This window comes from Orbicella faveolata, unplaced genomic scaffold (genome assembly GCF_042242905.1).
Source record: "Orbicella faveolata isolate gen_17 unplaced genomic scaffold, um_ofav_v1 contig_1, whole genome shotgun sequence".
Lineage (NCBI taxonomy): Eukaryota > Metazoa > Cnidaria > Anthozoa > Scleractinia > Merulinidae > Orbicella > Orbicella faveolata.
The window spans coordinates 31,180,973-31,193,454 of NW_028301536.1; the positions used below are offsets into that span (position 1 = coordinate 31,180,973).

Here is a 12,482-nt window from a genome sequence, read left to right on the forward strand (position 1 = left end):
CTGGATGTTGACTAGTACTGACAATTGGAGTTTTGTATTGTTTTTTTCTTGCTGTATCTAGTCATAACTGTACTTGCTCACACATAACGCATGGGATTAATTTTGCGTGCAATTTACAAGAGCAGTCTGTTTTCTAAACTGAGGTTGGTTAAGAAAAAAAAGAAGTAGCATAATCTTTATAAAGGAAAAACACGACTCACCACAACACTAAATCCAAACGAATGGTTCATTTTCTGTAACTCCACAAGGATACAATTCGGCTATGAAACAAACACATCGCATCATTGCAAGAACAAAACTTTGCAAAATTAAATGTATTTTTAGGAATTAGTCACAATGAACTTCATCGTGTAACGTATCATATTCCTTAGGGAAGCATTTAAAATTGAGCGTTTTAAATCCAAGGAGAAATGTCCCATGTTTAGAGGCACAAACAATCTTACCGACGTTCTAAGAAGGTCCTCCAAATCTTCCAGCTGGGGGCCTTCAGGCTCTGGTTGTCTGTAGCGCTCTATAACAAGTGTTGCAGTAGCTGCAGAGCGCCGTAGCAACTCCACTGCCTGTGAATCGAAACATGCATTGAAATTAAATGTTGAGCAAAATGTGATTCATTCTTCTCCAATCTTCCCCGGGCACACTTGCTCTTAAAGGGTAGTAGATACCCTCAAAAATGGCCAAATTTTGTCAAAACATGGAGTCCAGAAAGTATGACAACTGAAAGCCATATTTAATCGTAGCTTATACTAAATTAAGACTTAAAGTCATGAGTTTTAAGAGGTTTCGTCAAATCCTGGCCGAGCTAACGTGTGTTGACTAGGACCCTACTGTGAATAGCTACAATTCTGGAGCAAGTCAATCTCCTTTAAAAACTGTCCTATTTGAGCCAAATTGTCGCTGAAAATACAGGAGACATGGTAGAATGCAATGACCTACTCTTCACCAACTTCTGGGGAGTGCTGTTTCCATGGCAACAAGCAAACATAAAAGAAAACTTTTTTCCAGTTTGGCTCTCATTCAGTGATCTACGTTTCACCTGTATGGCTTCAAAAACTACGCCATTGCATTCTACAGGCAAAAATACATACCCCTGCCAAATTTGGTGAGAATTGGACAATTCGTTCTCTCGAACGACCTGCCCCTAAATAGCATAGCCTCGAAAAATGTAACTTTTCAACCCCAGATTTTACTACATTTTTGAATAATGAAATACATTTGAGACATTCTAAGCAGGTAAAGGTTATGTGGACTTTTATAAAAAAGTATCTGAATAATGTTCGAAGTGAAAAATTAAAGTCCAAAAGCTCCAGGCTCATATGTTGGCCCCTCCTGCTCCTCAATACTTTTTCCCGCCATATTGCCAGCAGTGCAGACAGTACAAGAAATGTTTCTGTTATATAACTAAAGGTCGGGCCCTCACACTATATTATTATTCCGTACTGTTATGTTAATTTTACGGGTTCACGCGAGAATCTAAATTTCTGAGCGAAAGGTAAACGACAAGATATATCTTGTAAAATCCACACTTCTGCAAAATTTATGAATTATCCAAAGCAACTTAAAATATTACATGTTTCAAATTTTGCAGAAAGTTTTTATTTGAATTATTATTACATTTTTGCACCCCAGCAATAACTTGCACACAAGATTCGCGGTGATTTGATTTAAGTTTATAAACACCGTATAAAAAAGGGCGGATATTTTTTCATATTGTAAATACTTATAATCTGTGCTCACGTTATCAACCTGAAAGCATTTCAAAGTTGTTTTGTCTAAAATAACTAATCCATCAAAGTAATGCTTTGACTTTTAGAAAGGTATAAGCAACACCCATAGCAACTTTCTTGATCTCACATCCCATCATCCTCTGATCTGAGGTGATAGGGTGGGGCAAGCTAATAGAGGTGTAAATTCAAAGAAATGAAAGAATACCTGCTTGCGATTAAGGCCTTCCATTGCCACTCCATTTATCTCCACTATTCTGTCACCTGAAGAAGAAAAAACAAGTCAATAAGCTAGGTGCATGTTTGAAACAATTGTGACATGTTCTTCCTACGCCTTGTAGATATACTGAATTGAGGCACTATATGCATTCTTCAGTTAGAACACACAATCTCTAGGGTGATCGAGCTAGGTTCTTTGTCACTAAATAAAAGACGAGCAAGCAATCTTTTGTTACAGGCACACGCCCTATATTATTATCAACTTTCCTATACTGTCTGCAAGGATTTCTTTAATTGTTTTAATTTTTGTCTGGTTTATTATTTTAGATTTTGCTGGCAGATCGACGGAATACTCTGTTACTGTACCTTCTTCATGTATTGGTGGTGTAAAGTTCCATTCAGACTTTGATTAGTTTTGGGAGTTAAAGTTTTGATTCAACTCTTAGATTGGAATGCTTCGTGACAATACACCGGCCTTCCTCACACCTTAAGATTTGTTTTGTTTTTGATACAACTTCCGCGAAACGGCAAAAACTACACAGCTGAGACATCACTTTCATGTTAAAAATGCTATTTCAAGCGACCATGCAAACGAAACCAAAATTTTAATTTTCGACTGCAGATCAGTTGAGATTAAAGTTTACTGGATTTGGCATAATCAAATCAAAAGAAGTGACCAAAATATTTTAGGGAAACTTAGAATCAACAATCAACAGAATACCTGATACGTTTCGTCTCAAAATTATCTTGGCCAATCAAGGAAGACAAAATAAAAGAGTAGGACTGAGTTGATTGGTTAAATAACACAATCCTCTTTGCATTTAGGAGCCATCCAATCAGATTCTTGGAAGGGGAAGATAAGCTACCATCGGTGAATTTATTTTCCATTGCTTGAAACTAACTTATAAACGATGCTTTCCCCACAAAACAGAAAAGTAAGGGAATTTTCAAGCCTGGTAGAGTGGAATACAGAACTGAAGACCTCTTATGAAGATGACAACACAAAGTCCTTTAAGGTGTGTTAAAATTTTCATGTCATTGTGCTGTACTCGGCTTCCTCATTTAATTAGTTTTATTTTCAATGGAGTATTGTCATGTTTAAGAAAGTTTCCTTCTCGGTTGCTGATCAAGTCAGTCGTGGAAACGTTTCGTACCGTTTCGTATTTTTCCTGATGCTTCTGCCGCTCCGCCGGGTAGTAAGGACTTCACGTAAATCCCATCGAGTTCTGGTCCACCCTGAGAAATAAAACAGAATAAGCAACAATAACCTAAAAACTAATCATGTGCATGTTCAAGTCAACAACGGGGAAAAAAATCGAGAGAGAATTTCAAATTTTAGACATACTTCGATAATACCAAGTCAAAACAGTCCATAAAAATCAAATTTCAAAAATAGCTATGAGAAAAAGCGAAATTTGAAGAACGAGAAGAGAAGATTGGCAAGTTTTATGAAAGGAAAACGCAACTGTTAGTAAACCAACTCTTTCACAATTTGAAAACATTGTTATGAACGAAGCCGACAGACATTTTTGTTATTATGCCTTGGATTATAATTTATTTATATTATGTTTAAACGAATTGAAATAAAGAGACCTCAGTGGAACCCCGCTGATAACTGAGAAACTCCGGCATGGCCAAATTACTTTTTCTTATAAAAACACAAATCCATTAAAATATTACAATCGCGTTTCCAGCAGGTATTTTTTGGGCTGAGAACGTATTCTGGTGTTGTTAAACTCTTCATTTTAACCTAGTCATGGTTCGACGCAATATTCCCTCGCTGGGGATACAGGTGAACGATTAAAAGGTTTTAGATGATGTCGTGGATTTAGGAAATCTAATTTAAAGTTTTCTTCGTTTTTATTAAGTTCAAAACAGGTTTATCTGAATTATTCAAAGCTTAGATGCGGTACTTCCACACACCTGTGTATTCCTTCACATATTAATTCCTCAGAGCGAGGAGGGCTGAATTTTCGATAAAACAAACGTGAACCGGAGAGCCAAAAGCTCTTTCAAGAAATTATCACCCGAAAACGGCTGCTTCTGAACGTCACATGCAAAAATTGCTTGTTATCTCGAAATTGACTAATAGATTCGTGTGCGATAACCATGCTTATAGACCACATGTTCAATTATTGCCCTGTTTGTTTTGTTTTCCTTTCAAGATGGTTCAAATGAGGAGTAATGGTTCTAAGGAATATGCTGTAGTCCTGAAGAGGAACATTCTCTCCTACATTGTAAACTTGTGGTAAGTATTGGAAACATTTTTACTGCTATATGGTTAACATTTCCAATCATGCCGGACCGTTTCATGAATGAAATCATCGAACATTTTAAGAATGGTAAGAAGTATGCATGAAATGTGCTATGAAAATTTTGCTCACAACGGGCACTTTTTATATCTATTTGTAGGCGAGTAGAGATAAGAATTATTTCGAGTGTTCGTGGAAAGAAAAACTCACGGCAAATTAATATACTGAGCATATTTTTCAGGTGAGAATACGAAAATTGCTCCGGATTAATGAAACGGTAATAATTCCATATTATATCAACGTCGATTCAAATTTGTCAAATTTAGACTCAATATCGAAATCAGAGTTTCAAATTTTTTTGACAGAACGAAGTAACATCTTTTGGAATGTTTGGTAGTTTTTAGAATTGTTTTTCAGTGAAATCGCGGAAGAACGCCCTGGTAGGTGTCGCTATATCACCTTAAAGTCAGTTTGAGCCGGAATGTTTGAGACAGGTTTTGTTATAAAATACGTACATTATGGGAGTCGTGCAAACGCCGAAGAACCTGGCTTAAACCACAAGATTAAAAATTAGAATCATTTCTTACCGTCACATTTAGACCGAAACTTCCATTAAGTTTAGGAATTTCAATGGGAATGTAATCCTGAAAGAAATATAAAGATTAGTCGACATATCTTGCACACGGATCTTTCACATGTTATTGAGTGATTACTAACAATAACGTTTTAGACTGTCTTTCAGACATCATTCCTAGTGCCATGTGCCACTGACCGAAGTAAACTGGTCGTGGACTTCGAGATGTATCCATGTAATGCAACCTTTGAAACGAAATCTGACAGCAATTTTGGAGCCGTCCACGGAAGGAAGCCTCTATTAAACAGTTTTTTCCATGGTATCTTCAGAGGCCAACTTTTTTATGTCCAAAAAATATATACGGTTAATTCCGTTCTGTTTTGATCTTTGGTGAACGGCCGTCCTCTAAATTAGGACATGGAAGTGTAGTTGCTCAACAGAGGCTTTACTATACATTTGTTTATTCATTTTGCAATTGCTTTTGAATTCAAATTCACCATATATCTGGAATTTTAAACGAATAAAAGTTGACATTCAACACAAGAGTGTTTGGTGAGTTTCTATCCTTCAGCAGACGACAATAGGTGCTCTAATTCAAGCCCATCCTCATTATTTTCTCAAGGAAATATTCAAGAAAGTTACCCCTGACTGAAACTCAGATCCAAACGAAAATTTGGACTGCGACTAATAATACCGCGATCAAAAGATAATCAGCTTTGTGGTAAATCAGTGTAGGCGTGGGGAAGTCGACGACACCTCTGACTGAGATTAAAACAAATTCGCCTCTCAAACTTGGATTCAAAGTGGATTTGATTCCAACTCTAACAAAGTTCTTCGTGCCATCTGGCCCTAAATAAACAGGGTAAATTTAAACACCACTATATGAGAGACGAAAATTAATGATACACCCAGTTTATTTTTGTTGATACAGAAGCAACATTTGTCAATCACGTGATAGCCCAATTTCTACAACTGAGAAATCATTAGGAACAAAAGCGGAAGTCTGGAAAAACAAGAAATGCTAAGGCTTTTTATACAGCTGAAAACATCCATCTCTTACTGATTATCAGTTCCTCACATTAAGTCTGTAGCCTTATTTGTTCTACGTTTTAATTAGGTTATGCAAAATAACACAGCTCTTACCGCGAACTTTCTTGAGGTTTGTAGATATTCTTTAGCATCATTCAGCTTATACTTTATTTATGTTTCTTTTAGCCGTATTAAAGTGCCGAAAACTTCAATTTTACTTTCCAGCGCAATACCCAAATTGGCAAATTGAGAAACTGAGCTACCATTGACTATCTTGATAATATTCGTGCGATCTGGATCCACAACTGTACATAGCCAGCTGGTGGTACAGCAATAAAAGCCTTTGCACAGCAGTTAAGCATGGCACTCATCAATGATTACACATTTCGTAACTCAGGTAATGTCTAGATGTAAGTTAAAGAATTAGGGTTATCAACGAGACAAAGCCGACAAAGTAAGTGTGTTCTTGTCGACTTGACACAAATCCTATATTATCTTTACAAAAGACGTCATTTTCATACATGACGCCCCTACCATTGCTTCATTATCGTTAGTATTACAACACTTATGCTAGGGCGGCAAATAACCCTAAATATATTTATTATTAAATATGTAAGAACGTTACACTTCCGCAGTACATCCAACCCACAGTGCTGATGCCTCGTCGTTTACACACGAAAGCTTTTAGGCGTATTTCTGTTTCTCTTTGCCACTGTTATGTTAAACTATATTAATTTGTAATTTAAATTGTAGCTTATAGGTGTTCGTCTGAAGCACTTCTTATTTTTATTTTTTAATTAAAAATTTATTAATAATAGCATTTTGGATACTGCGACGTTAATTTATGTGATATATGATCAAATATTGACTAATGGCAGCTGACGTTACAAATCTTAATTCTTCATTTTGCTGAGAATTTTTACATATAAATAAGCGAAAGAACTGATCGACGTTTCAAAGCCACTTTGGAACCACTGTCAAGTTAAAAGCCATTGTTCATGGCAGTCTTCTTTATTTCAAAATGAGTTTCAGGATGACATTGAAACGCAGTTCAATTTGTTGCTTTCCTTTCTTAATTAATTAAGTGAGAAATCAAGGAGATTTCCGCTTCAAATTTTCTCCACAAGCTTCTCCTAAACCCCTTTATACTGTGGTTTCCCTCTGAAACTTGAAAACCCCTTCTGTGCTATAAACGAGTGACTCCCTGTTATCGGGGTCTTGGTTGTTTTCCCTTTTCCCATTCTCCGCGTCCTTAGAAGAAGTATCTTCTTCCCCTGTCTTGTAATGTATTTTAGTAACCTTAGCGCTTTGTATTTCTTCCATTCCTCCCGAAGCATCTTCAACTTTTGGATTTAGATCTTCATTTTCAATTTGTTTGATTTCAGCGTTCACTAAGTGTTTATTATCTGACATGATTTCACATGTGCCTGCACCAACACCGTGAGCTTCCTTCCCCTTTAAGTAACTATCGTCTTTCAATTCTTTGGCGTGTTTCTCGTCTTTCTGGTCTACTTTACTTTCTTTCATTTCTAGCATGCACTTATCATCAGAATCAGTAGCCCTGACGTCTTTTTCTGAGGTAAGAGAAACTCCCTGTTGGGAGCTTGAGGCCTCCCCGTAGAATATCTCGTCACCAGTTCCATGGTCCTGGGTGGAAGAAGTACTTAACAAGGTCTCCAATTCATCCCGTATGGCTTCAATATCTCCCGGATTGAAAGATCCCTGGGTCATTTCACTGAACTCGGAATCAAAATCACTTTCACAGCAAGATGATTCCGACTCCTCAGTGCGTTTTGACTTTGAGGGAGTGGGCGAAAATAGAAACGACTGAATCCTTTTGAAAAATCCGACTACATTGGATTCCTCATTTTGGGGAGCCTGCTGCTCTGTGGAGATAAGCAGCTTTGAGCTTTCGTCTGCTAAGGAACATTCCCCCTGAAGTATAGGCTGGCTTTCTTCCCGCGAAGCATCAGAGTGCTGTTTAGAATTCTCTGAAGCTTTTGCATCTTTCAATAATTCTCCATCCCTAGGTAATGAAACAGCCTCTTTACTTTTCTCAGACAACCCTTCAAGAGAGCCATTTTCATTTACTACCGTTACTTTGGTCTTAGCCCTCTCTCTTATCATAGCAGACACAGCTCCCTTTTCAAATGGCTGTGCCCAGGCTATTGCCTCAATACTTTTCTGCTTTCCAAAAGGAAGCGTAGTGACTGGTTTTGTTTTCGTTAGGTTAGGAGTACTCACTGCAACTATGTCTTCAATCTGGTGACTCTGGCTTGGTACAAACTGTTGCTGCATTGACGAGTACTGCGATTCCAGTGACGCCTGGCGTTGCATCATGGGCTGCATCTGCTGCTGTCTGTTTGGATGGTAAAAGGCTGATGCGGACTCGGTCCCAGGCATTGCTGGCTTCCCATTTGGAGTTGCAGGAGCGGCCACACAGCTCTCGATCAGCATTGTGCAAACATGAGGCGCTGTCCTTAAAATATTAACAGCCTGCAAGAAAAAAGGGGCACGAAGCTTATGATAACCTGTGAAGAAGATCAAACGTCATCGCATTTTGGAAAAAAAATGTCTCACGTGTTCGTCGAGTTGTTGAAACAGAACTAGTGTGCTTATATAATAGTTTGATATCTTATGTTTTTCATTCAACCACGGTTGCATACTTTTTTACACAAATTACCTCTTGTCTTGATAAACCTTCGAGACTGTGACCGTTAATTTCGAGGATTCTGTCACCTAGAATGGAAATTGGATAGAAGGGTCAGAAATTTGAGTTAATGGAATGTAGAATGAAAACGAGACTCGTGTCCAATTAAACTTACCAATGTTGATTTTGCCACTGAGGGATGCTGGTCCTTCGGGAGCCAATGTCTTGACGTAAATACCACCCAACTCTATGCCACCCTGTGGGATATGACGTCATCATTAAGATACTGTAGCCTTATGCTCCACTCACAGAAGTGAAGAGAATGAGTGAATGAGTGAGGTGAAGAAAACTTTAGATTAAGCTTATATACAAGTTTTACATTTGTACACTGCATTTTGTGAGCGAGAATCCCCTTCATTGTTAAACAATATATATGTTATATTTGGAACCTTCATTTTAGTTTTAAATCGTTTTCACGGTTGTGTCGTGGCTAGAGGTTTCATAAAATTTGAGAGAGAACCCAAAATAATCGATGTAGTATACATGTACTTCGGCGAGTTGTGTACTTGCTTAAGGGATGTTATAATCACAGGAGTAAACGGTGTGCTAACGAATTGTTAGTGAAGCCTAAAAAGCTGTTAGAGAGTAACTAGTGATGAACTGGTGCCCCATTCTTCCTCATCAAACCTTGCTACAGATTTAAGCGCGGTACGATACAGGGTAACTTTTTCTTAATCGGTTGCTGTCCGGCGCTCGTCAATGCATATAGAAATATGCCCATTGAAGCGAAATACTCACAATGATATTGAGTCCAAGACTTCCATTGACTTTCGTCAGCTGGACAGGATGGACGCTGACCTAAAAGAAACGTATCAATGTTCATGCATCTCAGTGACATAGAGACTAAATAATTCTTTTAGTGTTTCGAGACCTTCAAGGACCTTTTCTGTTAATAGTATGGAAGTAATCATTTAAAATTATTGTGATTAGTGAGTTTTTTCGCAATGCTGTTATTGGTTTCTCTTGGGCCCCATCTGTACAAAATGCTGATAAATATAATGTTTTGCTCTCGTAATTTTCTGAGGAGCAAATAAATTTTTTTAAAAGAAATGTACTATAAGTGCTTGGGAGTAAAAAACGTAAATTAGAATTAGAGTGAATTGCAGACGGAAATAGGTAGGAAAAGACTCCACCATATGTATTTCAATGTTATGATTATAACAATCTATACGAACCTGTACTGGTTGATCTTCTTGTACTGGGCACGCTGACCCATTCAGATGAATCGCGGGACCTATTCCAGGTGGCTGTATGACCGCTGACTCCTGCCCAGGCTTACTCACTGCCGATTCTGGTATGTCTCCGGCTAGGGAATCAGATTCGTCTGTTTTTACCACTCCATTCATCCTCACCACTAAAAGACCATTAACGCACTTTGAATTAATTTACACCCGCTTTCACTGTACTATATTAATCTAGAAGTCATTCTGTGAGAGATAAATCTACTGTTTTGAATTTTTACATCTTTCGAATATTAAAAGCGGTAGCAGGCCAATTCTACCGAAACGTCACCATTGAGAGTCGATCGCCTACACTCAGATTGTTTGAATTATCCCATGAATCGGGAAACTTGCAAGTCCACAATCTTTCAACCCGCATTTGAGGTCAGAAATATCATTTATTTGACATTTCTTCAGCTAATAACCGGAGAAATTGCCAGTTTCACAGTTAAACGGTCTTTCAGCCGTTTACAGAACATGTCGAAAGATGGTATGTCGAAACTGAGCAAGAGATGGTCGAAAGATGCCGCCTATGCACGTAAGACTGAAACCGGGTGTAATAATTGCACTTAGGATCAATTCGGTCTATAACTGTCTCACGAAAAGGACGTCATCAAACTTAAGGAAATGCGGCTGTCTCGTAACTGATAACCTTTATTGGGAGGAATGATTTGACCACCTTTTAATACTTGAAAATACTTCATTGTTGTAATGTTATTGATTATTTTGGCTTGACCTCCAGTCCCACTCTCTAACAGGAATTTGCAACATCCTCGGTAAGACAGTGAAGTTATATCCCGTTCCAAACGTCACGTCAAGCGAAATAAAGGTCATATTAGTACTGTCATCTCAAGGAAACGTTTCCAATACGCTTCTAATTAAACACAATTGCAAGCTAGAAAAGATAATAATTTTTCACGGCAGTAGAAGTAATATCACTGGGGTGGCGCGCATTTCCTAAATTTAAATAATGCGTGATTTCTTTCTGAGCTATATCCAAACACTCAACTGCTACAACCTGTACCTAGCAAAAATATTATCATGAAGAATTCAAAATTAAACAGACAGCTGAAATCAAGAAAGTTCTTCAATACATTTGTGAACCCATAGATAGATCAACAGTTCAAGAACTCAGGGACAGCAGCTTACACAGTTTTGATTGGATAACGGAGTTTTGCATCACGATGGTAAGATGTGGGTGAAACTTAGAGATATATTCTCAGAAATTCTGCTTAATGATCATACTGTGGCACCATGGTGTCACGAATTAATCATGTCATTCTGTAGCTAGAGGCGAAAGTATCAAGTAAGGTGTCTGAGGGGGTACTTTAAGATTGAAGAACCAGGATGCTGCCTCAGTGGAGATGAATTACGCATTTGGAATGTACGCTCGTGTAATTTTTTATAAAGCCAAATGTTGGCCCGTTTATCCGCAAATATTAATTTTATTCCCGAAATTCTACAGTTACAATTGGTTTAAGCGATTAAACGGAAAACGTAGCTATGGTTCCCAGCATCCAAACTCCGTCATAATCACGAATTAATGACATACGCTTTGTTTATTTCCAGTTGAGCTAAGATGAAGTATAGTTTGTACAACGTGTTACAGAGTTGACATATCTATCATGTTTACTAGCTTGTATCAAGAAAACATTACTGAGATTAAGAAAGTTTCAATGCAATACCTTGTGTACATGTATAGCTGTACTGATTTTATATTTTTTCAATCTGTTTAAATTCTAGCTTCACCTTTTAAGCGGACGACATAAAGTTGACGTCGACGCCCGACACGCGTTGTATGCAAAGCTTTGCCATGAAGCCGCATTTTGAGTCTTCCTGATCCGGCAGTTTTCACTTTAAAATTTTACTTGCGACAGCACAGTTTTTAATCTCTTTCAACGAACGTTATTGCTAGGATGGTTATGTTAAGAGTCCAATTAACACATATTACAATATTTTTTTACCGAACACTGAATTTCTTGCTTTACAGTCAGTATCTCAAATGTTATAGGGGCGATCGAGTCGACATAATATGAAAAACGCTACAGTTTTCTTAATGCAATTGTTGTCGACAGCAGACCGTAACTACTTTCGTAAAGGAAACTTCAATGACATTAAAAACAGAGTTCTTGAAATACATAATAGTCAAAATAAATTTCATTTTACCTCCATCTTTTGGATATTCCTTGAGGCTGGACAATTTCATTCCCATCATCATTTGGAACTTGTAGAACGACGTACACATTTTCAGTAGATACCTCGACCTATCAACGGAAAAAGATGTCAATAATAAGTGAGATACTGATAAAAGATCGTAAGTGAGCGCAGTAATATAATGCTGATTATTCAAATGAGGGAATGAGGGAGTCTTTGTAGCTACGTAGAAATCCTCCCCCACCTTGATAAACATGTTTGCCAGCTCATAATCACACGGTAAATATAACTTCCTTACGTTATTAATCTTACCAAAGTATGAAGCATATCAGAAGAAAAAGAATCTCCCTTCCCGCTAGAATCATGCTGTGTCTGAGGAGCACTGACCCACTCAATACAAGATCCCGAAATGACAAGATGACATTCGTCGCTAAGGGTAGTCTATGTCGGTCTTGACTATTTGCTTCTGTTTTCCTTTTATCTTTTTTTCCTTTTCATAACATTTTTGAAATTTTGCATGAAATGAAAATAAGATCAGTGACAAAGGAAAGAAGCTCGTAAATTCTCACATGTTTTCTTCTATTAATAGAAGAAGGACATAGT

At 37.6% G+C, this 12,482-nt stretch overlaps 1 protein-coding gene and 1 long non-coding RNA gene across 7 annotated transcripts in view; one reads left to right on the forward strand and one right to left on the reverse strand.

Annotated features, from left to right (window-relative positions):
* Positions 1-12,482, reverse strand: part of LOC110053588 (tyrosine-protein phosphatase non-receptor type 13-like) — a 30,500-nt gene that overhangs the window by 4,681 nt on the left and 13,337 nt on the right. For 3 of the 5 annotated variants that reach the window (XM_020759841.2, XM_089272335.1, XM_089272331.1), the window contains 11 exons: positions 11,892-11,989; positions 9,681-9,859; positions 9,244-9,303; positions 8,621-8,702; positions 8,479-8,534; positions 8,040-8,291; positions 4,780-4,836; positions 3,095-3,176; positions 1,930-1,985; positions 444-560; positions 201-260 (listed from right to left, as the gene is read on the reverse strand). In XM_020759841.2, the coding sequence (XP_020615500.1) occupies positions 201-260; positions 444-560; positions 1,930-1,985; positions 3,095-3,176; positions 4,780-4,836; positions 8,040-8,291; positions 8,479-8,534; positions 8,621-8,702; positions 9,244-9,303; positions 9,681-9,859; positions 11,892-11,989 (1,099 nt within the window). Of the gene's footprint in view, positions 1-200; positions 261-443; positions 561-1,929; positions 1,986-3,094; positions 3,177-4,779; positions 8,292-8,478; positions 8,535-8,620; positions 8,703-9,243; positions 9,304-9,680; positions 9,860-11,891; positions 11,990-12,482 lie in introns of those variants that run through there. The other 2 variants (XR_016201707.1, XM_020759839.2) reach the window with 2 other exon arrangements.
* On the forward strand, positions 2,808-5,309 carry LOC110053591 (uncharacterized). 2 transcript variants are annotated; one of them, XR_002297148.2, is made up of 3 exons: positions 2,808-2,956; positions 4,106-4,188; positions 4,923-5,309. It is a non-coding gene; the product is annotated as an uncharacterized LOC110053591 (long non-coding RNA). The 2 variants fall into 2 exon arrangements; XR_016201717.1 differs by having other exon boundaries at positions 4,106-5,309.